Below are 27,790 nucleotides of genomic sequence, written 5' to 3'. Positions count from 1 at the left end.
CTATTACCAAATAAATAATACGAGAAAATAGACCTGTATCCCATAGGTAGTTATATTATTGTATCCTTATATTTTATTCACTTAAAAGACACATTTCAATGTAAGTACACAAAAACCCCACAAATACAAATGTTACAGCAAACCTTGTGATACTTAAATGATAATTTGATAGAGTAATTTATATGACGTAAAAAACATGCAGCCTTTATTTGATTGACGCTATACAGGGAGCAGTTTTGTCCCAATAAACTCTGAGTCCCATCGATCATTACTTCAGTGATATCATTGAGATTTAAAAGGATACCAAAAATAGCAAGGAAACACTAAAAGCTATTCATCCCACTTTATTTCCCACAAGAGCAGCCTATCACAGCTGACTGATGGGACTCAGACGTGAACATTAGGAGGGCGTGGCCAGTAATCAGAGTACCAGTTCCCAGGGAGGGCACGCGCGTCCCTCCTCTGGTTTTGGTAGCGGAGCAGTCAGTCACAGAGTCTGTCAGCGGGACCTGAGAGCCGCGCGTGCAGGACAGGAGCAGCTGGATAACACGCACCTGGTCGGCGCATGTATTTGTTCATTTTTCAGTCTTTCTTTGCTTCTGCTGCGTTTTTTATCGGAGGCTTGATGCAACCTACACCCGCATCAAGAACACACCTCTGACGGACAAACCATGGACAGTCTGGGCAGCCGCTGTAAGATCGTGGTGGTCGGAGACACACAGTGTGGGAAAACGGCACTTCTGCATGTTTTTGCCAAGGACTGCTACCCAGAGGTGCGTTTATTTACAGTCTGAAGTAAAGGCTTTTAATTTGAAGGAGAAGTGAGAGCAGGAGTTTGTGAATGAGGGAGCACTGGTATTAAAATAGAATACTGAACATTTCAGTAACTTCTGTACTTGTTCAGCAGGTTGCTGAAGCAAATACCTGCTTAAGGATGACTAATTAATACCGGTAAAATCACAGTAATCATGGAATGACTATATGGACTAAAATTGTGTCTTTAGTGCTTCCCATAACATTTACATGTCTTTAGCTACAATAATATTCTAAAATATTCCCATAAGGCTTTGCTGTGAAATGTGTCCCTCATTATTTTATTTGTCTGCCGCATCATTTTAAGTCTGATACTCCCTCTGGTGTGCTCCTGTGAAGCCTGTGGCTGTGTAAACACAGGCTTATATCGTGCCTCTTCATTAAAATAAATCCTTTCATTTCAGAACTACGTGCCCACGGTGTTTGAGAACTACACAGCCAGCTTTGAGATAGAGAAGCACCGGATCGAGCTGAATATGTGGGACACGTCAGGTAAGACAGTTTCATACCTGACATCAAGTCAATCCGGTCTCAGCCCTGCCGTGGCATCCGCTGCCAACTTCTCCAGCAGTCATCTCTCAGATAAATTGTTTTGACCTTGCCAACTTCATGTCTTTCTTCCTTAGTTTGTTTTTAGCTTATGACGTCTGCTATTTATGGTTGTTGTGTTTTGTAGAAAGCTCGGTGCCAGCCGTGTCTCTTGGTGCCTTGTGTTTGCATTCCTTCCTGTGCCGGCCTCTGTGAGTGGCTGGCTCTTCCCAGGCTCCGGCCGGGGTCAGGGGGCTGTAGGGGTGAGAGAGGGGATGAGGGCGTGGAGAATGGAGACAGGATGGGCCTGAGGGCAGCAGTAACTGTCATGACTGTTTTTTTCAGAGTGTTTACAGACAGTGTGCTTTGCTGTCTAATATTGTGTCAGATATGATTGAGACTGTGATGTTGCAGATGTTCCAGGAGCTTTTCCACCCTGAATAAAATCCTTAAGGCACTGAAATGTCAAACTGAACATGCAATGCTCAAAATAGAAACTACAGGTGACATCAGTGTGAAACGTTGTCATGTGAGCAGTGTTGTGACATCAGAAGGGGACTTTCCGTGACATCCTTTGTCTGGTCAAAGACTTATGATGTGACTCACTGTTTGGATATGCGTCTTACTGGGGAAATGGTTTTATCCATCAGGCAGGGACTCCACTCTCATCCCAGTTTATTTTGCATGGATGGATTAACTGCTCTGAGCTACCCTGAGATCTGCATCTCATCATCTTAGGTTGGAGGCTCCCTCCAGCGATCACTCCGGTGACTTGGCCGCCCACTCTGAGGACTCAGCATGCGATCCTCCCAGAGGGGAATTCTATCTTTCACCATAAACATTCCCAAACCTAAAAACATGTCCCAGGAGAGATGATGAGTGATTTTATGTACCACGGTCACTCAGTGAGAGAATGTTGTTTTTCCATGAACCGTATCGTGACCCGGAGAGTAAATCTGTTTGAGCCTGTCAGTCAGGGGTCAGGGTCCTCTGGGGCCCGGGGCCACAACTTAGAAGAGTTCCTTATCTGTGGGCTGTAAGAGCCTAATGATGTAGTGGGAATGTTATGCTCCTGTCCATCTTTAAAACCCCAAACCACCTTTGGCGGTCTTTAATCCTCAGCCAGGAGCCGCCCACCCCACAACAAACATGACGTCACCCAACCCACAGGGCAAATGTGTGTGTTTGCTACGCCTGCATGCTTCTGTGTGTGTGCGGTGAGAGGCCTTTGTGCTGCGCCATTATTCTCCAATTCCCAGCAAACACAGATGTTCATATTTTCTCAAAACAAGAAAATAATTGGCTCATACTTGAATGAAAAAGGCTTTCATCTATAAAGAAAATGCTTCCTCTCATTCCTCATTTACGGCCTTTTGCTGCTTCACCCCCTCTCCTCCTTCAGCTCCCCTTTTCCACCTCTGTTTTGTTTTTAATTTCTCTCATGTACACTCACACTAACAGCAGCAGCAGCAGCTACAGCAGCACAGACTGTTTCACATGGTCACACCAGCGTTTATGGGTGGAAAAATTTCAGACTAAAATCAATTTATTTCAATGCAATCTTTGAGATCAGTGGATTTACTCGCAGAGGTGAAGAGAATGCGTGATGCGCTTTGGCGTAGAGTTAAACTTTGTTCAACTATGACATGTGAATTCGCTCTGTAGGCCACTTGACAGCACTGCCCTTTGAATGAATGCAAAACCATAAAGTCCAGAATAGAGGACCTTTCACGGCAAGATGTGGAGCGTTTCCAGCAGCTCTCTCCTCTTTGTGCCCGTGATGCCTCGAACAAAACTCCAGCAGCAGCAGCACATCAGCACAAACACATCACAGGACTTCCTGTTCCTCCTATTTCAGGAAGATGTGAAATGAATGCTGCTGTGCCACTTTCAACAGTCGACAGCGGACACTTTCAATCCAACCTGACATTTGCATCACTCAGTCTGCCACTTTGCCCTTCAGAAGCCACCGCCCGTTTCCCCCTTCAGACACACAGCTGCTGTTTATTTCTGACAACCAAGCTCTCAACCTCTCCACATAAAGTATTGTCTCCCTTTTAATTGCTGCTGAAGTCTGCCTGCTGTGGTCCGGCTCCGCTCACAAAGCATTATTGATCGGCATCCGAGGCGAGGCTATTTAAACAGCTCGCGTCTCGCCCGGCTCGCATTTCTCCGGCGCGGTTAGGTGTGTGTTGCCATTAAAAAAAGAAGGCTCCCATTCGTTGTTGGAGCGCGGCGCGGAAGTCGGCCATTGATTCGTTTGGTCTCATTAATTCTGGTTCTTCTACGAGGTCTAGTCCGTGCAGGAAGGGCAACACGAGGGGTGAGGTGTTTATCTAACTGAGGTCATTACCGAGTGTGAAGCTGTGCATGTGCACTCTTAATAAATAGGTGTTTTAAGAAGCATTAAACACAAACAAGGAGTTCGTTGGCTTCTGGGAAACGTAGCACAACTTTCAGCAGAGCTTTGTATTCTGACCTGCTTTCAGCTCCAGACTCACTGGAGAATTAAATCAATTATGAAGTGATTGAGTGGAATGCCAATGAGGAAAACGCGGTATTATCTGAGCATCTATGTAACATGAGTGATAGGTAGAGTCTGTTTCCTGCCATGTTTCTGTGTCCTAATTGAGTTTTCAAGCAACCCCAGCTGTTAAGCAGTCAAAATGTCAGTGTGACTGGGCGATAACTAATCTGAGAGCCATTAGTGATTACTGTCGGCGCTTAAAGGGGCCCGTTGGTAGTCAGCCAGTCTGTGGTTTTCATAGAGCCCGAGGCACTAATGCACTCTTCCTCTCTTCCCGATATGGAAAGGGTGTCTGGGAAAGCTTCCCTCCAGCCTCCGGCCTTACACTAATACTCCTCTAAGAGGTGAGCCTGCCGTTTCTTACAAGTCCAAGCCATGACAGGCCGGGTTTCCCCAAACTTCTTACAGCAGTGCACTCACGTCTCTTTCTGTTTCTCTTCCCTGCTGCCTCTCTAACTCCTGACCTGATTCTCACAAAAACACCAGATCCCTCACATTCTGCTCAGTCATGCCGGAGTGGTGCTTTCAAGTGGCGATCCACAGGAATCTTGTTTTTCTTTTCAGTTTTTTGCTGACATATTTGCTGCTAATCGCTCAAACTGCGGTTCTGTTCTTCCCCGAGATCGCTAATCATTCAAACCACGCGTCCCTCACTTTTATCCTGTGAAGATCTGTCGATGAAATTTGAGTTTCTGTCGAGCTCTGTGATGTTTGCGCTCCCTGTCCTTTGTAACCGTACACTTCTTTGTTGATTTATTCCCAAAGTTTTGCTGCCTCTGCTGGGAACATAAAACATCGCTTGCTGTGCGGTGGAGGTTTTCTCCTGCAATAGACCTGGCTGACGTGGGGCGTTCAGAACAACAAAAATAAAAGCTTTTATGAACTGGCTGCAGTTTGGAGCTCTATTGTGCCGCACAGTCAGTGATGGAGAGCAGAAAAACACTTATTCAACTGAAAATGTCAGATTGTTACTCCTAGATTCATAAATCAAGAGTTACCACTTGAGCTTTCTAAACTTTACAGAAACGTCTGTTTAATGATTTATGGCTCATTCCTCATGACAAAGCTGGCTACTGCTTTCACACCCAGATGTGTGACACATAACAAGACAGTGTGTAAGTGTGTAACACCACTCCCAGCGCCACCGCCACAATCCAGCCGCGTCCCTCCTCTCGTACCAACTTTCCAACATTCCTGGTGTCTTTGTGCTCTTAAAACTCGACATTCTCGGCGCACTGGACCAGCGTGGGGCATCCAGAGGCCTGTAAAAACAAGCTGAGGTCTGTGGGCTTTCTGTTCCTCGACACTTTCCGCTTGATTAATCTTTAATGGGGAATGAGTGAGAAATAAAACCAACAGACCCCCTCTCTGCCCTCGAACCTACAGCTCAGTGGAGACCTGAGGAGCGAGCGTGCTAATCACAGGAGATTAAACTACCTTGTAATGTTAAATGGTTAAGATTCTCTCTCTCTGTTTAGGAGGTTGAAACCCAGAGCTGCATATAAAACCCGCAGAAAATAAATATACCTTTTGTTTATTTTTGTCAGCGTCCTGAAGGGAGAATGACGACACCCTTTCAACTGCTGCTCGCAGCCTGAATGTATGCGCCGAGCCTAAGCACTCAAAGCTGCTCCTGCTCTCTGCCTAACCAGCCCAGGGCCATAACTGCCTCAACCAAACCTGTTCTGATGATGCATAACAGGCCGCGAGGCACTCCCCTGCACGGGGGGGAGAACGCCTGTGTGACAGTTTCAGGTAATGAGTAAACAGAGAATAGTGTAATGTTGGTGAAATCCTGTTGCTTAAAATAACAGGGTCGTTGTAATTAAACAAACACGTAGGTTGGAGAAGTCATCCGTAAATATAATATAACATAGTAGAGAATTTTCAGCCTATTTTTGCTGACAATGAAGTTGCCCTGCCCCCTAACTTCTGCACTTTGGTTCAACCTGAAAAATCTCAATAAATACTTGAATCTTGTACAGACAAACATGGTACCAAGAAGATAAACCCTAATGGCTTTTGTGATCAATTGACTTTTCCAGCTTGACGTTAGCTCTTAGCTCCCTTAGCTGTCCCTGAGTGCAGCCTCGAAGCCACAACAAGCCCCGCAGACTCTGACTCACGGAGAATTAATAGGCATGTCTGGACATATCACAGATCAAGTAGTATCGAAACTGTTCCAGTCAAACGATACCTGCATTACAAACATTCTTGCCACCAGATCTACATAATAATGACTATTTCTACAGTATTAATCACAGCCAATCACTGAAGAGATCAATTTATTTTATTTGATCGGTCCACTATTGCAGCAGCTTTAAACTGCTGGGTGTATATTTTTACATCATAACAGGTACCAAAAGTCTGGCTACACTCTGTACCTGTGGCATCCGATAGAGAAAAAAATGAATAAATCTTGGAAGGAAAATGAAATTTACAAAAAAAAGGAATCAAAGGAAGTAGGAAGTGATAGTATCACTTCAAGGGTACTGGTGTTTGTACTGTTAGCGCAATACCCAGCCCTATAATGTCTGTTGTTAGCATAGACTGTATAAAAAGATGGACGACATGACAGCTCCCTAAAAGTGAAGCCAAAACATCTCCATCGCCACCTGCTGACTGGCTGCAGTATAGGTCATAAAGCCCGCCTCCTCCATGTTAACAGATGGGACATGAGTCAAACTATAAAATCAAAATACACGCCCAATAAATGTTTCTCAAACATGGTTTCTGTCATTATAGTTAGTTCTCATCATGCTGATTTATTTCCAAGTTTATTTTTAATTAGTTATTTGATGCTGTAAAAAGGATGATTGACAACAACAAATCCAGCTCCTGCAGCCGATCTGTTCTGGATTAGCAAAGGAGTCACTAAAACAATCACTGCAGTCACTGAAGTTTACATATCTGTGAACTTTAACCTCAGACCAACACAAGAAGCTGTTCTGCTGTTAAACACGCCGACGTGCAGGATCTTTGCCGTTTTTTCGATAAGTTAAATGTGTGTTTTGGTTAAAGGAAGAGGCTCCGGCGGCGCCACCCGCCGATCTCTACTGCGCAACTCTGGCTCCAAATGACGTCACCATCCCATGATGGCAGCGCCCGCCTCTGGGGGGGGTGGGTTTTGGCTTCAATTTCGTACAATGAGAGCAGATGGAGACGTGCGTATACAGCCATTTACATTTTTTTGTCTCAATTTGGTGGCTGCAACAAGTTGGTTTATAATGTTTTTCGACCTGGTCTGCAGTGTTATATTTTGAAAAGGTTGAAAGTAAACGGGGGCCTCTTTGTGCCAGGTCACCAATCTCCCCTGACAGTAACTGGAGTACCTTTGGAGGTATTTCTGGACACCGTTCCGTCCACTGGGACCTCAGAAGCTTGACAGGCTAGTAGCAGAAAATATATTCTGGCTGTTGCGTGACTCTCATCCAGCTTGTCTGTAGTTTGGAATGAACCTGCAGCCTCTCTGATGGTTGCAATTTATGATCTTAGGGATTACAGTTAATGGTTCGAGCCCAAAAATATATTTTACATAATTAGAAATGAAACAGGAAGCATGTGGTAAGGATGTGCAGACTTAGTGTGTGCATGTACTATAAATTGTAATCTCCACATTTTCTAGACAAGGATTTTACTGAGGGCTGAACTCTTCACACCCATGATCAGGAATAATAACAATTCGGATTATAACAATTATATGAATTCACTCTCTTAAACATGCAAATAAATGAGGCCTTAAATGTCCAGCTATTTTATTAAACTATAATTGATGTGTATTTTACTGTGTTGTAGTGCTTCATAATCATGAAGGCATATAATTAAAATGTATCAACAGGTGCATGCGTACGTCATTTTATTAAACAACTAGAATTATTTGGCATTACAAGAACAAATCTCCCTGATGTCAGTCCTCTTTGGTCTCCAGCTCTAAACATCGTGAATAATGACGGTCTCATGCACAGTTCTGAACTTCACTGCGCCCCGATGAGTTCGTGCGACATTATGAAAAGTCTGCAGGACAGACGGCAATCCTAACTGCTGGGCTGGATATCTCCGTTTTCGAGTGGGCAACCAGCTGTGGTCCCTCCCTGGAGCTCAGCACTCTGTGAATCTTTAGACTCTTACAAAAAGGGTCGACAAGTTTCCGCGGAAATGGCTGCACGCAAGTTCCCGTAGGTATAGCAGAAGAATTGTTGAAGTGCAGGGCAGCATGACATAACTTCTCCGGAGGTGGTTATCTTTTTCTCTCTCTTATTTATCCTCCCCTCTTCCTTTCCCTGTAGATGTTCTCCATCTCTGATAGGCCATTAGTCGCAGCAGCCGCTGAAGCGCTGCGTTGAGGTCACCAGCAGTCAGGGGCCGTGTTAAGCAGGGGGGTGGGCAGAAGTGCTACATGGAAGCCAGCCAGCCACACTGACAGGAACACACAGGCTGTAATTACCACACCGAGTAACCGCTCTGCTCGGTGACAAGCACACACACACTCGCGCAGACACCTATACTCAGGCATGTACCCATCGTTCTGCACATTTGTACACGCATACAAAAACCTCCCACATGTTCACCCGCCTGTAAACAATAAAACATGCATACTTCTCCTCGGCCCCAGAGGACACAGCCTCCCTGTCCTCCTGATCTCTTATCTCTGTCCGAGGAGCCTGTGAATGTGACCATGGACACACATTTAAGAGCCTCCACACATTCCTTCCCCACATCTCTGCTCTGTCAGCTTTCTGCTGAGCACCCGGCGAAAGTGTATAATCTGCTTAAAGAGCATGTCTGCGGCTGAACACCACTGCACACTGCTGATAGGCTGTGTAAGGCTTTTACTTAGTTAATGTGCCAACGGAATAATCAGAGTGATAAGTTATTAGGGAACGAGCATTAACCGGACTGCATTAGGAGGAGTCTTCTGGTACGTTGTGAAGAAAAAAAGAGCTTTTAAAGGCTTTTGATGAGCTCACACTCACTCCGATTACAAGCCCCCACTTAAACCTCGTTACGATGCGCTGCTAGCGGAGGAGAATGGAGCTTTTATACTGAGTGACACAGAATAAAAGGATAAAATGAAGATATATAAGTGTATAAATGATAGAATTGACAAGTCTACAAATTGTTATTAATGGTGTGCACACTGTAATTTATGAGCATAATTGTACAGGATATACAGGAAGTTAATATGTTTACCTTTTATGGTGCTTTCACACCTGAAGTCCGTTTGTTTGGTTTGTGTTCACACGGCAGCTTTTACCAGCAGAAGTTTTGATGCCCGAGGAAACTGCTTTCTGATCGGTCAGACTTCAACGTGGGAAAACTCCCTGAAGTAAACAAAGAGAGAGAGTGCACTCTATTGGACAGAACGTTAAATCATCATCAAGTCATCGTAGTGTTGATTTATCCTTTTCCTCGCAGACTTTAATGTTTTGTTTTTTTGAGACTATTAACCAACATTCTCCTTTAGTTTTTCACTGAACAGTTTGAATACCTCCGTATTCCTGTGAAATTGTTTGGTCAGCCCATATTTCTATTAGAGCCCTCACCTTGCTGCCCCCCCACGTTTGTCCTCTACTCATCTTGCTGCCTGGCTGCGTGTCCGTCTCTGCTAGTGTCAACATCCATGAACAACCCACAATGCACAGTTTTTTTGTTTGCTTTCTATATTAAGTCCTACTTTAAGTCCGATTATGTTCTCATCTGAATCAAACCGGATTGCGGTTCATTTGGAAGAAGGAGACCATGGTCCGGTGGTTTGTTCCACACCAGAGTTCGAATGCGTGCTCTCACCTGTCCAAACGAACCAGCCTTTTAGAGTAAAGTGGAAAGTTAAAAAGGTTAAAGGGCCAGTTTGCCGATTTTAAACCTCAGTCCTATCATGCCATTATGGTAGAACATCAGCTTTGACTGACGGTTGTAAAGTAGAGAAAATCAGATAAAAACATGTTAGTGTAATGGATACGTGTTCGTGCATGTCTACATGTGTGTAGGCATGTGTGATTGAGGGGCTTCGTGTATGGGAATTCCAACAGCTCTGACCTCTGACCTCTCCTATTGTTTCTCAGCTGACCAGAGGCGTAATGGGGGCTGATGAGGGGCGCAGGGATGGGAGCCGGGGCACAATGAGACCCGAGAGCGCAGCAGCTGCTTCGTCCAATAGGCAAACAGACTGGGGGGAGTGAGGGGTGAGGCGAGTAAAAGCACGGGAGGCCTGGGGGGTGCTGCCCTCGGAGCATGTTATAAGAGCAGCAAATGCTCACTAAATGGAAAAGTGGGAGAGGGGACAGAAGGAGGAGGCAGAAGGAGAAGTGTACATCTGTGCTTTTCCCACCCCCACCCTGCACTCCCACCCTCCATCCTTTAAGGCTTTTTGTTGTGAGGGAGGTTTGTCGGAGGCACCCTTGGGACCTGACCCAGTGAGGTCTGTGGGGATGCAGACACAAAAACGCCAACTGTGTCACACTTTTAAACTGCTGCAGCACCCTTGTTACATGTTAAACAGTGAGCTACATATGGCTCTATAAATTTAATGCAGTGCTTTGTCTGTTGTGACACGGAGGAAGTGTGCTTTAAATGTGCGACCTCTGCCTGCAGTGACCTGAAGTAACAGGATCCATTGACACAGGAGGAAGTTATTGATCCTAAAGGGAGGAACTTCAAGGCCACACGGACCGGAGGAAGTGGGAGCTTTGTTAGTTGAATTTTAGAGTTTTTTGTTCCATAATGAGAAGCGCTCTGATGGATCTGACATGGATGCAGCTCTCATTAGACCGGAACATTCTCTTCTCGTCTTTACATAAATTGAAAGATGTTCAGTTAGCTAACACTCTACTTTCTTCCATTTTTGTTTTACTAATATTATTGATAAGATGGGGCGGCCGTGGCTCAGTGGTAGAGTCGGTTGTCTTTCCCCAACTGCTACAGGCTACATGTCGAGCATGGGCAAGAAACTGAACCCCAAATTGCTCCTGAAGGCATATCCATCGGGTATGAATGTGCATAGATCCTGACTGGAGATTGGCACTTAGGCCTTTGCCATCAGTGTGTGAATGTGACATATAGTGTGAAAGCGCTTTGAGTGTTCATAAGACTAGAAAAGCGTGCAGTCCATTTACCGTAAGAGTGTCCTGCAAAACTGCATCTTGAGCCAGGCAAAACATTCTTCATAATTGACGTTAAGAACTGATGCAAAGTTCTTCTGCAACAAGTAACTAATTAAAAACAGTTAAATTGTGTATGAAACAAAGACGCTTCAGTTTTAACATTGCTTTTTTTTTTGTATAGACAGTGATCTTTAACTATACTTAGATAAATAATGTATTTTTATCAATGGAAACGAAACACTATAATCACGTGCAGAGTTGGAAAGTAATTAAATACATTTTAGTTGAGAATTTTTATTTTAATGCTGCTTTATACTTCTTTCCCACTACATTTATATTTACAGCTTAATTTAACAGTCGCTTTGCAGATTCAGATTATTAATATACAATGTAAATCAAAAGGTAAATTATGACAAAATGTTACATTAATCAACCCAACATGATTTACAGAAGTGTCTAATCTAATCTACAGCTCCATGGAAAAAAAGTTTTTCTCTGGTTCTACTATTTATAAGTTTGTCTTTGTGTAAAATGAACTTTTGTTTTATTGTATCCAACATTTCTCACTACTCCCAAATGAAGTGATCTCATTTAGGTCTTTTGTTTGCAGATAATTATGACTGGTTAAAATCACAAAAAGATGTAAAAAAAATATGTTTTTCAGACCTCGAAAAATGCAAAGAAATTAGTTCATGTTCATATTTAAACAACAGAATACTAATGTTTTAACTTAGGAAGAGTTCACAAAAGTATTTGGTGGAATAATTCTGTTTTTTAAATGACAGCTTTCGTGCATCTTGGCATGCTGTCCAACACTCTTTCACATGGCTGCTGGGTGACGTTTGGCCACTCCTAGAGCAACAATTCAAGCAGCTCGGCTTTGTTCGATGGCTTGTGACCGTACATCTTCCTCTTGATCATATTCAGGAGGTTTTCACTGGGGTTGGATTGGGCTGGCCGTGACATGTAGAGAGAGATGCTGATTTAAGGAACATTTGGAGTTGTCTCTTTTTACCAGAGCTGTGTATTTAATATTCGGCATAAAGTACTTTTAATTTTGGTACACTTTGCCCCTAATACTTTTTAGTAAGTGCTTTTACTTAAAACATGACTTTTAATCGAGAAAAAAAACATCTATTATGTTGTATTGCTACATTTACTTAAAACATCTGAGTGCTTCTTCTTCCCCTGGTAATGTGACCCCAGCACTGTTCATTTGTGTGGTTAACTGACTTTACCAAGAGCAGAGTCACAAGCTAACACACCCTGGCACTGCACCAGGTATTTGTTCATGTTCAGCCGCAGCAGCAGTGAATGCCTCAGTCATGCTGGCAGGCAGGGAAACCCACCCAGGGAACTGTGGCTCTGTGTGTTTTCTCCCAGTCAACTCCCTCCACTGAGTGCAACAGAACCCGCTGCAGCGCCAGCTTTGATCAGCCCACTTCAAACAGCCACACTGACTGGTTCTGCTGCTCCAAAAGCCAGCGCTCGGTCCCTGCGGCCCCTCCACCTCAAGGGGAGCAAAACCCTCTCAGCATCCGTCTGCAGCCCATCCGAGCGTAAGGGGATACAGCGAGAGAGGCCGTCTTTCACCTCCATCCATCACCCCCCACCTGCACCTCACTCACACACACTCGACAGATCCCATCATTTATGGATGACTTTATTTATAAACAAGATCCAATGCGCTCTCTTTCTAGCTGCTGCTGCTTTTGTGGAAGCGAAATTGCTCTTGAAGTGGTGCCATGTCTCGGCAGTGGCCTCCCTGGGGGGTTGCAGAGTGGCTTCAGAGATGGATAGCGCAGAGATAGGGGCTGTGTTTGGATGGTTTCACACGGAGGAAGTGGAGTCGATGGAGCAGAGGATGTCCTTTTCCACTCACAAGTTTTTCTTTCATATGCCTGTGTAGCTGAATATTCTCACTTCGTCTTTCATATCAGACAGACAGCTCTGGATGGAGGAGCTGCTGTCGGTGTTATTACAAGTTTTAATGAAAATCCTCGAGCGGGAGTACAAGTTTCCAAAGGAGAGTATGAGATTGAAAGATGTGTAGGAGTGGAGATAAAGGATGTGATCTGTGCTGTTTTACAGGGAAAAAAGGAATACAAAGACATGGATGTGAATACTGTGTGAGCGCTCGTGTGGTGATGGTAGTCTTTGAGGAGAGCGGGGAGCTTTTCAGAGAGGGCTTCATTGTGGCGTGACAATCATATCCTTGGTCAAAGAATTAGAGTGGATTTCCAACACTGGCAGGAAACATTTGGGCTGTTGGAAATGGGACCATAAAACAAAAACTATTCGAAGCAGCTTGAGGGTTTTCTTTTAATTATTAGCATCCTTGCCAAATGGAGGCGCTGTTAATAAGCTGCAGGCTCAGAGAACGAATGTCTTTACAGTTTTCAACAAACATTTTCACACCATTAGTTTTAAAATCAGTTTAACTGTGTGCAGGAAACTTTTCCACTTTATTTCTTTCCACTGCTTGCTAAGAATGGCATGCTGGCAATGTCGACCAGGTTAACTTAAGCTGTTTTCCCGCTGGTCAAAAAAAACGCCAACACCCGCTAACAACTGGCTTTTTTTCTTAAAGGGAAATGTTACAATCGGCATTCAGACCCGGGTCAAATGACTCTGCACTAGACACAGGTAATTATTGCCTCGGCTCCGATCGGCATTGATGGGAGCACTAATCTCCTACCCCTCTTTGGCGCGATGCTATGCTCTGTCGGTAACTTCTGCGACTCCTCGTCATCTCAGCTACAAATTCAACCCGTCTCCGTCCGAGCAGCACTCAGACATATTTCCAAATTTGTCTGCGCCGAGTTTGATAAACAGACTGAATGAGCAATGGACCTAACCACCATAACATCTTCACTGTTTACTAACCCTGTTTCGGGCGCATTTGAGATGTCAGATTGTGACGCAGCAGAAAAGAGACTGAAAGCAGGATACTCCACTGGCAATGGGAAAAGAGACAACCGGCATCTTTATCTTCCCGGGTCTGATAGACCCACGTCAACGCGCTATTTTTGGTGGGAATTGGTGTGTGTCAGATATGTGTACTTGCCATTGTTAACCAGTCAAGCTAGCAGTATTTTTGGACAGATGGCTCAATCAAAGCAAACATGGTGCTTCTTTTGTAGCCGCCATTTTTCATTTAAATTTATTAGGGCTATACTGTCAAAAATGGTGGCCCAGACTTCCTCCTGACTCTCGGACTGACAGACCCTGGAGAGGCCAATCTGATCAGCTTTTAAGGAATGAAGCTGGTTAGTCTAATTGGGCCCATTCCTTCAAAAACACCACGCTGAAATCTGCTTTTACGTGTTCAAGTTGAGCAACCAGACGATGGCAAACAACTGAGGCAGAGAAACTCGCAGCTGGAGTCCAACACTGATTGGTTTGAGCCATGAGAGAGGTTATGCAAAGGACAAATGATCTTCAACAACTCATGAACAAGAACTTTTTTTAACTGTTTAGTTTTGTAGATCTTGTCCAAACAATCTGAGACTCACTGGTTCTGGTGTGAGAGATGCAGAAACACATAAAAAGGGGTTCTGCACAGCCAGCAGTCGTCTGCAGCTATGTGACTTCCTCACACAAACAAACGTCGGGAAGTGTTTGTGTCGTAACATCTAAACACACCAACATCTCTTTGGAGTCGAGAGTGTCACTGAGGGCTGCAGACTTGCCTCCCCAAATCTAAAGTTGTGTCTCAAACAGTTCGAGGGGAAACACCAAAGTCGAGACATGATTGGTGTTTTTTTTTAAACACGACAGGGAATAAATAGATCAACAGAGGAAAGGAGCGACAAAAGGAGCGTTGTGATGTTTAAAGGCAAAGCGCAGCGTGAACCAGAGCCGTAGACAGACACAGAGATCACACAACAGGAGATGAAATGCGTCGCTGTTGCTCTGGTGGAATTCCAGTCTGTGTGTGTGATTATAAAAGAGAAGCTGGGGGTGAGGAGGCTCTGAAAGCGGACACACTGCATCTCCATCCCCCTGGGGCGGGCATGAGACAGACAGTAATGCTGCTCTGTACACTGCCTGTGCTGTCAGCACCGCGGCTGGCCCCGGCTTTTTACCCTGTGATTGGGCGACAGACACAGGCATTAACTCCTCGGCAGTGAAGCTCAGAGCAGATCACTGGAAGGTGCTCAACGCCCTTCAAAGGCTGCACTTCCTCCAGAGGGAGAGCGCAGGGGGCTTTGATCAATATCCCCCGTGTGAACGCTGCAGACATGGAAGGTTAATGGGCATTTAACCCAGTGTCACCTCCGCTGTCCCAGCTGTGTGCTAATGCCTTTGAAAACTTGACACAGCCATCTCTATGGCAGATCAACAGCTTTGTCTGTGTGTGCATGTATGTGTGTGCTAGAAACACTTGTATAGCCTATAGGTTAAAGTGCGTGGACAAACAATGAAGTACAAGGTTCCTTCATCAAAGGCTTTTTAAATGATTTTTCCCACACATTGATTCCCTGCCTTATGTCAGGCTGTGGAAGGTGGCCTGTTGAGTATATCAAAGCTGTAAATGCTCTGTGTCAGTTGCTTTTATATATTGCACAAAATCTGGCCAACATTTCAGGTGAGGGTCATGTGATTTCCTCCAATATGTCAGCATAGTGGGAGCTTAGGTCTATGACGTTACATTACAAAGTAAATACCAACAAGTTATCCACGGCATGCTGTTAAGTAGAACCCTTCACATTGGCAGGGGCGGATCCAGAGGGGTGGCCAGGGCCCCCCTTGAAATCTGATTGGCCACCCCAGGTGCTACCCCAAAATCCTAAAAAAGAATTGGCTATTTACCTTGTCAGAGGCCAGAATTATGTTAAAATCAACTATTTGGACTTCTAGTAGCTTTCTTTGCATTTCAATCCTTAAAGTCCTTGAAGAATTAAGCTTACATCATTTATATGTTGTCACTCTATTGTGTTAAACCCTGCACCCACCCCTGCATAAGTCAGTGCCCCAGTTGGGCCACCCCAGTCAAAAAACTCTGGATCGGACCCTGCACATTGGAAGCGTTATAATTCCCTCGGAGAAATAATAAATAAATAAAAAACATTTGGATCCAAACAAGTGATAGGTTGACATTTTGAAGAATGTGAAATGGAAGTAAAATCTAATGCATTTGACATTGCTGTTCGACCACATTTGTTACTTTGCAAACCAGCAACCAGAGGAGGTTACTGCACCCAGCAAAGAAATAGCCTGGCTAATAACCCACCCACAACCATCCTGATTAAACAATGTGTGGTACAAAAACTTTAAAGGTGCTGGTGAGTAGCTTTAGTAACATTTGGACAAAGCCAAGCTAGCTGTTTCCCGCTGTATCCCATCTTTGTGTAAGCTAAGCTAACTGTACACTAGCTCTTATTCTAGACAAGAAGCCAATATGCTTATATCCCCAAATACTAATGCTATAATAATGCTAACCTTTACTGCGATGGGTATTAGAATTTAAGGCCTTAAAGGCCTGCTACCTGATTATCATAAAATAGATACATTAGGAACAAATCTCTGCCTGGACAGGTGTTAAGATCATATCTGAAACTCTAAAACTGTTACTAGTCAGTAAAGATGTTAAGTCAGAGCAAGACCTCATAACCAACTGGTGTCATAACTCTTGAAGCGCCATTTTAAAAGTGAAAGTAGTTTTATTCCAGGTAGATTTTTTCCATCTGCAGTGTGAGTTCAAAATGCCCGTCATGAGACTCGGGTCAGTGGGTCCATATGCATTAGACTGCATTGGATTCGGTATGCGGGCCTGTAGAACAAAGCCTTTTATCAAGTGTATATACACATAATAAAACACACGCTGTCTCGTACAGCAGAGAGGTACACTGGGTCATAGTAATGCCAGCCCCTTTCAAAGGGAGTCTTGGTCGCAGTCTGTTTATGTTTGAGTAAGAACCCTGATTTAGGAGAAACCATAAGTTCACAACACAGACCTGACCATCTATAATGAAAAGTCTCCTCAACCTCTTAAAGGATGGAGCGTCAGCCCTCTTCTTCTCCTGTGTTAGTCACCTCTCACCATCAATGCAACAGAGTCATTAGCCTCCACGATCCCCTCGCTCTCCTGCTCTCTTCCTCCTTGCTTCCTTTCAGGGCCTCACAATGAGACCATTTGCATCCCTCCAGGTTGCTACGATACTCGGCCACCCCGACTTGAAATGTTTTGCCTTTGCTTTGAAGGTGGATTTGAAGAGGAAAACAGCTGCATGAGGAGAAAAGACGCAGTGTATTCAATGCTGAATGTGTTGTAATTCTAAGGTTGCGGCTAACTCCGTCACACTAACTGTTTTTGTTTATTTGGAGACATTTTAGAGTGTGTATGCTTCCTTGTATCCTTCCCTTGTTTGTGTGCTTGGCTGTTTTCAGATTGTCTATATGGCCTAACGAGGCTGTTAGTCGCTGTCGACTCCTTGCCATATGTGCATGTACACATCAGAGAGCCTCGAGGCACTATTCTCTCACTCATAATGGTTTGCTTTTCAGCTACGTCTCAAATGAGCATGTAACAAACAGAGAGAGACAATTCCTGCTGTGATAGTACAGATTAATGCGCTGAAGACTGGAAGGCTTTGTTAGAGGCGGATGCATAATCAAAGCTCACAGGTTCCTGAGGAATCTTCTGGGTCACAATTTGTCTTAGTTAATATCACTCACCATATTCAAATGGCGGCCATTTTCCTCTTAAGTCACGCTCAGGATGGGAAGATCAAATGCTGTTATAATGTTGTACTCATTATAAAAGGAACACACTCGGAGGGACAACATTGAATAGCCCATTGGCTACTAACAGGCAACAGCTACTAGCTACTAACAGGCAAAGATGTGTTGATATATCAGAATTAATTTATACGTTTTCTCTTGTGTCATTAAACACTATCGACCAATAATGGTTAGCTAGGAAGTGGTTGTATGCTAACGTTAGCTGTTGACTAAAAGTAGCTAAATATGTCGTTTTACTTTGAAATATGGCCACATGTCCCTTCAGATTTTCACCACCCATTGTCCTTTCAGTTGCCTATCAATTGGGAAGCAGTGAACTGAAAACTATTCCCTACATTTATGTAACTTGCAGCAGTACACAGTAGTGCAACATTATAACCAGATTTGAGCTTTCCTTCTGGGAGCGCAGTCAGAGGAAAAAGGCTGCTTTGTGAATAAATTAAATTGTTTGTTCTCATTAAACTCTTACAGAAGAGGGTTTGAAAGAGCAGATACAGAGCTGTCATATTTCAGACAGATTACCCCTACGGAGAAGTCGAAATGTCAGGGGACAGAAGGCATAAATGAAGTCATACCACAAACCCTCAAGTCTTATTACTGTACATTAGCGCTTGACTAACTTCCTGTCCGCCTTAACATCCTCTGGGATATTTCTGGCTTTTGATGCAGCTTGACTGACGGCTGTTGAGGACCACTTTCCTCCTACTTCTGTCACCTCTGTTCGCCTGAGCCTCCTGCGCGACGCTGCAGAGTGGCTTAGCGCTAATTAGCCCTGTGGTAATAAAGAAAGAAATCCACTTTTCAACGTGAGAGATAGCCGGTGCTAAATCAGGCTAATGCTAATGCTCGACGAGGAGGTTTTGAGTGGGGTGTTTTATGTTATCCCTGCTTTGGCACGGTGTGGCGGGGTGCTGTTCCTTGCCAGACGTGATGGTTTTTCGAGGTTCCTGCCAGGCTGTGCTCCCATCCATCTCGTACTGCCTCTGTCTGAAATTCAATTGACCTTTTGTTCCACCTCACAGTGAATGGGCATAGGCCACCTCCACCGATGGCCAACTCAGAGCTCTCATACCTCTTTATTTGATCTGTCCTGCCGAGTCCAGTGCTTTCATTACCTACCCAAACACCCACTGCCCACCCTCCTCTCTCTACTCCACAGCTACAGCCTCTTTTATCTCTGCTCATGTCGCTTTGCTGGAAGGGAGGGCCGGTGCGTTTTAAGGGGTGGAGGTGATATATTTTACAATCAGGAGAAAACCTTCTTTCTTGCTTCTCCCCCTCCTCATGCTCACGGTCGTTACTGTGATTGGTTTTTATTTGTGCCTGCTCTGCTTGTTTTAAATGTAGCACGTTTTCTCTTCTCCCTCAGAGGACTTTTGCTTTCTGACTTTGCAGAAGTGCTGAGGTAGCATCCCTGTCGCTCGGGGCAGGAGAGCTCAGAATTGCTGCTCTGTGACAAGGCCCGTTGTGACCATGACCTGCCAATCATTTTGATCTTTGGGATAGACAAATTGATCCCAGCGGCCTCATCCCAGCCTCTAATTACATCTTAAGTCAAACAAGCAGCATTGTCACCTTTCCTCCACCCAACATCTCCTCTCCTTCATCTGGATTCTGCTTTAATTCCCTAGTTGCCTCTCTCCATATCACATGCCTCTGCACCTTGCCCTTACCCCTGCGTCAAAGTCATTAAATCTTTTCTGTCCCCTCTCCTCCCCTACATGCTCTCTCTCTCTCTCTCTTCTTCAGCTCTAACTTCAGTACAGGTCTGCTGCGCTGTGATACATACTAAAGACCAACTTCAGCAGCTACAGCACCTCATGTGTGACCACTACCAATCAGAGCTCGCTGTCGTACAAAGTGTGCTTTGCTGACTGCTGGACTTGGCATCCGTGTGATTGGTCTTTTTAGGAGTGTGTTTGTGTGTTAGTCCTGCTTTCTCTGCAGTACAAACACAGTAGCAATCTCAAATGAAGAGGGGACTATAGAATCCTGTAAGGTGTAGACTAAGATACATACAGTATATATATTACACTGAAATATGATTACAGTGTAGTTTTTTAAATGATTTAAAGATTTTGCAAATGTCCCCAAGGCTTTTGCGGTGTTTAATGGCACCACCTTGTAAAATGTCCAACCACCAGAGGTGCAGGAAGCTTTGTTTTGTTGATGCTCATGCACAAAGCGCTCAGAAACAGTGCCAAACTATGCAGCAATTTTGCAATGGTTATTCTGGTTGAAACTGCAACTCATGTGTTTATACACAGAAGCCCAGAATCACTTTTTCCCATAACCAAACATCAGAAAAAAATGTCTGCTGTTGATAGAATGAAGAAAGAGTTTGTATGATCAACGGTGGCAGTAAGAAAATCATCAATCTTTAACGTGCACCTCGTGATGCTGTGACCGGCAGCCTGTCGCATTGCTCTCAGTGGGGAGGGGGCAGGTCACCATAGGACAACCAGCTGAATGACGGGGGCTTCAGGCCGCGTGCAGCTATTGTCATAGTCTCATTCCATCACTAACAAAGAGAACATAGTGATGCTAAAACAGGTTGTAGTGCCTTTGTGCACACTCCATTTAACTCACCAGACAAAGGCGTGCAGAGTTTTAACAGGCTGACCACCTATTGTGTCGGAGCTGTTTTAAAGCACGATAACAGCAACCATTAGGATAATCCATAATTTATCATATTCAGTTTGTGTGACCTTAAGGGATTATATACAAATGTGTGTAATATCCATCTACTATTACTGATTCAGATTTATGCACAATTCTCACAATGGTAAATGGAAATTGTGGTGGTTATTCACCAGAACAGTGAGTTTTCTTAACACCAAATTTATGCAGCCAGAGTGCTGTTGATATCAAATGAAGGCGTTCAGGTCTGTACCAGCTCCTAGGGGTGGCAGGAGGGCGGGTGCCCACAGCCGCAACCACATTTCCGAGAAAACCCAGATATTTTTTACAAGCTCTCCTAATGAGAGCTGTGAGAGAGCAGGACCCGTGTAACGGAGCGACTTGCGAAAGTACGGAGGCACCACTCTGACTTCAAATTTGATCAAGGTACGGAAATTAAACGGCGGAGGAGAAGCATGCAAGTGCATGTGAGACTCATACAGTAAGAAAAAAACAGAAGATTTTAAAAGAGGGACCATTTACCAGAGAGACAGGAAGAGGGATGAGTCGAGAGAATTAAGGGGTTCAACCTTTAGTTTGGCCTTTGTGCTGGCATTCGCCGTTGTTTCAAGATGATAATGGATAGTGTGCACAAGTCGTCCGGTCCTCAACCCACTATAATTCACCTCTGAGTGTATGTGTGTGTGTGTCTCCGAGTAACCCCTCGACATTCCTCGTGAAGCACTCTGATAAAGGGAGGCCACAGCTGCGTGGAAGCCCAAGGGACAAAGACACTCAAATATGCGCACACAACTGTTAGCATCAACACTCATTTGCATTTGCAGGGTGTATTTAAGCAGGAGCATGTCCAAGTTCATGTCACAGCCCCTGCTTTAATGGGAGACCCATGTATTATTGACCTTTAGATCACCTTCCAGGGATGTGCAGCATGTTTCTAACTGACAGATAAGCCATATGGTTGGGATGAGGAGCCTCGTGGGGTTAAAAGCAAGTACACGGAGGAATTCCTCAGAAGACAGTGTGACCTTACGCCATATGTTATTGTGTGTCCACAGGTTCCTCTTATTACGACAACGTGAGGCCGCTGGCGTATCCTGACTCAGATGCGGTGCTCATCTGTTTCGACATCAGCCGCCCGGAGACCTTGGATAGTGTCATAAAGAAGGTCAGTGTTTCTTATTTCATCTCCTCCTCTCCACACTTTGGATCAGCAGTTAAAATCTGCTGTGACACCGGAGAACTAACCGGAAAGAATTCAGTTTTTCCCGATCAGCATCCACTTAGATTTCTGTGCCAGCAGCTTGCATTTCCAAGGCTCAACAATAGAGCAAATCAGCACAGAGGTTAGAGCCCCCAGTTCCTTTATCTCATCAAAATGTCCACGGATACTTGACCCAGGTCCCTCTGAGGAATGGAAGGTCAGAGTGAAGAATGAAAGGAGAGGCTTTGCAGCCGCGTGGGTGCAAGAGGAATATCAGATACGCAAATTAGCCTCAGCAGCCGTATCAAAGAGGGGCTGCTGCAGAGCCTGTTCAGAGTGCTAGAACTGCCTTTCTGTAGGAATTTAAATTGGAAATCTAAGTTTTATGCAGAACAGTTGGTCAGATGGTGGCACTTAAGGTTGCCTGTGGTTCAGATGTTGTAACCCTTGAGATAGGGGTGGCGGTTAAAGTATACTTCTCCAGGCGGGGTTGTGTTCAGGGACGTGTTTTTGTAGCTGGTGGCGAAACCTATTGTATATGCAGACACACCCGACTTAAAGGGTTTGTTTGCGTGTGTGTGTGTCATGTAAAACAGGCCAGTGCCATTTAGTGGTGTCTCATCTTGAAGCCATGTGTGAGTGTTTGTCTTTGATGTGCGCTCCTTGTGGGCTGTACACAGTTCCCACGGCCAGCCTGTTGACGTGTTTAGTGGTCTGAGGGGAGCCGCTAAAACGCTCCTGCAGACTTTGTAGATCTAACCCGAGACACCTTTTTTTAACCCACAAATATCCCACAAGCCCCAGCGCTCTCTGTCAACAGGGGCAGCAGAGCTGCCGTCAAGCCTTTGGTTTTCCCATGAATCCCTTGGCAGGGGGTTGCCATGACCTCTGACCCTGAGCTGTCGCCCGAGTAATCTCCAAAACTCAGGGGGCACATGGAAAACCTGTTGCACAATCACCATCCCAAATTAGACTCTTGACCTCTGGAAACAAGCAGGTCACCGATGTTTGTGGGTGACAGCTGGGGGAGGAGAGAGGGTTAAACAATCAAAGCTTTTGATTGGATGTTATTGGAAGAATAGGGACGGGTTTGAAAGGTCAAAGGTCGATTTCAGCACCTTGACATTCTGCACACGGCATGTGGAATATTTCAGCGCCGTCGGCTGCTGTTGTGTATTTGTGTCGCGGGGAGGAGAGACTGTTGGTTCAGCTGACTTTCAGAAGTGACATTTAATCTCAGGGTGATTTTGGAAGGAAGACTGCGCAACCTTTTCTGTGCAGAACCCGAAATAGATTTGTCAGGGGGGGTTGGGAGATGAAAGTATAACACACATCCGCCGCACAAACCTGAACCAAGCTGGTAGGAATAAAGTTGTCATATTTTCACATGGATTGAATAAATCTTTTATTTAACTCTAAAGCAATAAACAGTGCATGAGATCAGGATTAAAGAACGTGCCTTTGTTAACACGGCTTTGATGTAGAGCTAAAACGATTAGCTGATGAAATAATTGGTCTGCAACTATTTTTATTCAAGTCATTTTTCAAGTAAAAACACAAAATACTGTCTTGTACCAGTGTGTAAATTGTGAGGATTAACATAATTGGTTTTCTTTGACTTACTGTTCGTGGGTTTTGTGGTGTTTGTCAGACAAAACAAGAAACAGGAAGCAATGGCACCATTATGATACATAATTATGTGCATATTTCCAACTAGGTTTGACCAGAAAATTATCTTAAAACTGATTAATAATATGCAAGACGTTTGAATTTCTCTTGGATGTATTTGATCTAGAGCATCATCTTCCCTCACGCTCATATATCCAGTGTCAGAGAAGCCAAAGGTCGTCAGTGTTTCTCAGCAGCTCAGCAGCTCAGCAGTCAGAACAGGAAGCTCCGCTCTCATGTCTAACACAATCAGTGATGTATTCCTGTCCGATCATGTCTCAACAGTGGCAAGGTGAGACGCAGGAGTTCTGTCCCAACGCCAAAGTGGTTCTGGTCGGCTGTAAGCTGGACATGAGGACGGACGTCAACACCCTGAGGGAACTGTCCAAGCAGCGCCTCATTCCTGTCACCCACGAGCAGGTGAGAACAAGCACATGATGGATGTGTGAGGAGAACAAATAATAAGAGAATGTATCCAGGGAAGGAAACAACAACTGACGTGAGAAAGAAATTTGAAAGCCAGCGATTGTACGACATTTTTCCATCTTGGATCAGCAGTGGCATTGCCTCTCTTGGAAGTCCCACAGGAAGTGAGTGTGAGAGGAAGCTCATGCAACCCAATCAAGCACAGCAGAATAAGAGCTGTGTGAATGCCCCCGGGGACATGTTGCTGGGGTTGGCATTTTGACCGAAATTTGCTGACATGCGATGTAAGGTTTCTTATGACGAGAGTTAGTGGACTTAATGTCTAGGGACACATTTTTTCCCCTGGAATGAAATATTCATGCAGATTTAGGGATTTTCAAAATGCGGGGTGTATAGAAAAACGGACATTGATAAATGAGCGAGCCCTTTTATCGCATTCTGCCATGACCTCCAAGCCGCGGGGAGGGGGGAGAAGAGGGAGGGGGATAATAAACCGTTCTGTAAATCTGTGAATTTTAATCAGCTTTCAGCGTGTTCGTTTTGTGCTCTCTCGTGTCGGCCGTACAAAAAGTGGAGGGGCTTTTTCCCCACCACACAAAAGCCCTGAGAACAAAGGAGCCTTTTTTTCCATTGCTGTCTGAGAGCTCGTCAGAGGCTAAAAGCGTGTAGCCCCCAAAACAAGAGCGACTGAAAAAAAAAAGGCAGTTCATGTAAATAAGACACATAAACAAAAGATGGAGTGGGAAAGCACAGAGCTAAAATAGCTGGGGGACCATTTGTGGCCGGGCCTGCATTCAGCTTTTGTTTTGCTCTTTTTCAGCCTCTATTTTCATCTGGGGCAACTTCTGTTTGAGCCGCTAACATGCCCAGAAAATGTAACACAGCCCGAGCTAAGCCGTGCACCACACACATTTAGGTGGTCTAATCGAATAGCCTGTGTTGTTATCCTGTTGCTGATCTTAAATTGAATTCCAGCACAGCTGAGGAGTCGCCGGCGAGAGTGACCACTGGGTGAACTCCAGACGTTTCCGCACTAATCTGCCTGAGATCCGATCGAGCTTTTCTGCTTGTCACTACAATCTCTACCTCGCCCCCCCCCTCCTCCTACTCTCACCTCCACCGCTAACCTCCCAATCTAAATCTGCTGTTCCACCTAATGAGGACTTCATTGCTTCTTATACGTGGCTCAGTGCACAGCCGCGATAGAAATCAAACAACGTCCACTGGGAATGAAAAGCTCTCTGTGTTTGAGAGCATGCGATCAGAGGGTCATGGGAAATGCAGTCCTGTCTCATCCGTTACAACCTTTGCATGCGTCGGTCCTGCACAAATGTGGACCCGATCATGAAACAAGAGCCTGCAGAGCGTTCTGTAGCAAAGAGGGAGGCAGAGGGACTCTAAAATTAAATTTGTCTCTGATTTGATCTGAAGCAAACAATTTACGGTCTTAATTAACCACGTGTATTGTATCATTCCTCGGGGGAAGCTGCAGTGCTGGAGGACTCCTGTTGCAGTTTAGTCTCTCCTCTCTAAACGGCTGCATAGACCGTGTCAACACCGACTCTCTCACCTCGCACTGAGGAGTCAGAGCATCTGCATTATTCATGCCTCAGATGGAGGAGCTTCATTTGTCTCCAGATTTGTTTAGACCACGGAAGCTCGGAATCTGCGGCCTCTTTCTGGGGCATTTAGACGTAAAACTGTTCAGATGTAATGCCTGCTTATGTCCAGGTACATTGAAACATGGCATGCATATTTAAAAGTTCGATTTCCTTTATGAAGCTCTCACAGAGAACCTTGAAATGAAGCAAACTCATGTTTAGCACAACTGCTAAAATCCTGAGGAAACAAGACAGAAGAGATTGTTTTGTTAGAAAAGCAGCACAAACAAAACCATTGAAAATCATTCAGAGGACAAAAATCAGAAATGTTTCTGCAGCTGTCAAAAATGTTGACAAGATCATGTCATAAAATTTCCTTTTTCCACTTCAAGCACATTCTTCTTTCTGCTTTGAAAAACACTGAAAAGTCTGACTGCTTACCGTCTTTTTCTTTCCCCGTTTGCATTGCAGGGCAGCACGATAGCTCGACAGATGGGGGCGGTGGCCTACGTCGAATGCACCTCCAAGGTTTCAGAGAACAGCGTCCGGGACGTGTTCCATGTCACCACGCTGGCGTCGGTGCGGCGGCCGCACAAGCCGCAGCTAAAGCGCAGCAGCTCCCGCAGAGGCCTGAAGCGAGTGTCGCAGCTTCCCCTGCCTCCGCTGCCGGGCCGGACTGAACAAATGGACGAGGCCCCAGCCATGAGGAAGGACCGGGCCAAGAGCTGCGTGCTCATGTAGAGACCCCAGAGACTACAAATATATATATATATATATATATATATATATATATATATATATATATATATATATATATATATATATATATATATATATATATATATATATATATATATATATATATATATATATATATATATATATATATATATATATATGTAAATACATAAACACAGAAATATATAACAGAGGAGGTCTATTTATTGTTTTTTTTTCTTGTATTTTGGTTTTTGCACTGCAGAGGAGTGAGGAAGAAACAAAACACTGCGCTGTGGAAAGAAATGCTTTGGATTTTTTTTCAGTTTTTGTTGCGTGTGCATACTTCCCAAGCTGTTTACATGTTTGTGTTGTTTTGAAAATGATGACAAATTGGACTAACCTTTGGATACGAGGAAGCCTGAGAGTGGAAGTGCCGCCTCGTCCCGGGTATTTAAGAGGAATTAATTTCCCTGAAGAGGAAGGCACCACGACGAGGCGACGGCACGTTGAAGCAGGACATCTGAAGCTTGTTGTTGTCAAAGACAGAGTTGCTCAGCAAACATGATGACTAATTGCCTGGCTGTGCTGTCTAAAGTTGCTTCCTGTTGCCATATGAGAGAGGAAAACCTGTATGTACAGTAATGCTGAAAAGGGATTCTAGTGATTAGATGAATGACGGCTCAAACAAAACATTCAGAGCTGGGACGAGATTTAGAAACACATTGTGAAGGTGCGTTTGAGCATTACTACCACAAGTGCATTTTGTTAGAAGTCACAACATATCTGATTTAGTTTTTCTCATTTAACACTATTTTTATCATCAGCTACAAATTTGTCATTTTGATTCACTGAAGTTTCTGCTGTTGTTGCTATTTTAAAGATGTTTCTTTGTGGAAAATAAAGTGGTACAATGTTAGGGCTTTTTGGTTGTAATTTCACTGGAGTCTGAAATAAAGCAGCAGCTTGACTGTAGAGGGAAGAAGTAGAAGTTTCAATCCATTTTTTTTCATTAAATAGCACCAAAGAAAAACTAAAAACAACTAGAACCTATTTTAACCAAATCAATAATCTCATATTTTCTCTACAACTTCCATCCATCATCTCCGCCAGCGTCTTAAAGTGTAAATAACTTTCCATTTCCTGTTTTGATGTCCTCTCTGTGTTCTCGTGTTGCCCTGCAGACTGAGCAATGAGTCAGTCTGTAAAGGTAATGTGCAAACTGTGCAGACCCTCTGCACTGCAGAGACGTAATGTAGTGTTTTTAAATGACTGACTCCAAACTGCTGCAGGAGCTTCAAGTCTATTCAGTATGACATACGACATGACATGTCCGCTCTTTCATCCGCAGAGAACAATTTGACCGTCTAGTTGATGCTGCAACTCCAGACTTTTCAAAGTATTTTTTTTTCCTGAGCCGTTTCTGTAAAAACGTCTGCCAGTTTCTTTCAGGCAGCAGGACTTTGAGTCTGCAGTGTTTTTTGCAGTTGGCAAGTTGATGAACCCTGACAGTGTTTAGAAGGAGGTGAGAGCGGACAGGCCCATCTACTGTAAGTCCAAACACTCTGACAGCGACTGAAAGCTTTACCTTTTATATCTGTCAGCATTGTCTGCCAACTTAACTGATGTGACATCCCCGCTAGACAATAAAGCATTGACGAGATGAAATCAGATGATGGATGAAATGTCAGAGAATCTGGGATCTAAGAAGAGGGAAACAAGCTACGACAAGTGAGAAAGAAAGGATGCTTCTGAAAGGTTTCCAGCTTATTCCTTTGCTAAGGACAAAATCTGTGGATTGGATTAACAGCTGTTATCATGG

The 27,790-nt window shown here is 44.3% G+C and overlaps 1 protein-coding gene across 1 annotated transcript; it reads left to right on the top strand.

Moving 5' to 3' along the window:
* Positions 1-508: 508 nt before the first annotated feature.
* On the top strand, positions 509-26,045 carry rnd2 (Rho family GTPase 2). Its single transcript, XM_069676046.1, has 5 exons — positions 509-773; positions 1,218-1,305; positions 21,411-21,520; positions 23,510-23,644; positions 25,723-26,045. The coding sequence occupies exons 1-5, from the start codon at positions 672-674 to the stop codon at positions 25,990-25,992; spliced, it is 705 nt and encodes a 234-aa protein (XP_069532147.1). The 5' UTR covers positions 509-671; the 3' UTR covers positions 25,993-26,045.
* The last annotated feature ends 1,745 nt before the right edge of the window (positions 26,046-27,790 follow it).

This window comes from Semicossyphus pulcher, unplaced genomic scaffold, assembly GCF_022749685.1.
Source record: "Semicossyphus pulcher isolate SPU_LCO1_2020_fin unplaced genomic scaffold, fSemPul1.0.p SCAF_25, whole genome shotgun sequence".
Taxonomy (NCBI): Eukaryota; Metazoa; Chordata; class Actinopteri; order Labriformes; family Labridae; genus Semicossyphus; species Semicossyphus pulcher.
This window is presented reverse-complemented; position numbering and strand designations above follow the sequence as displayed.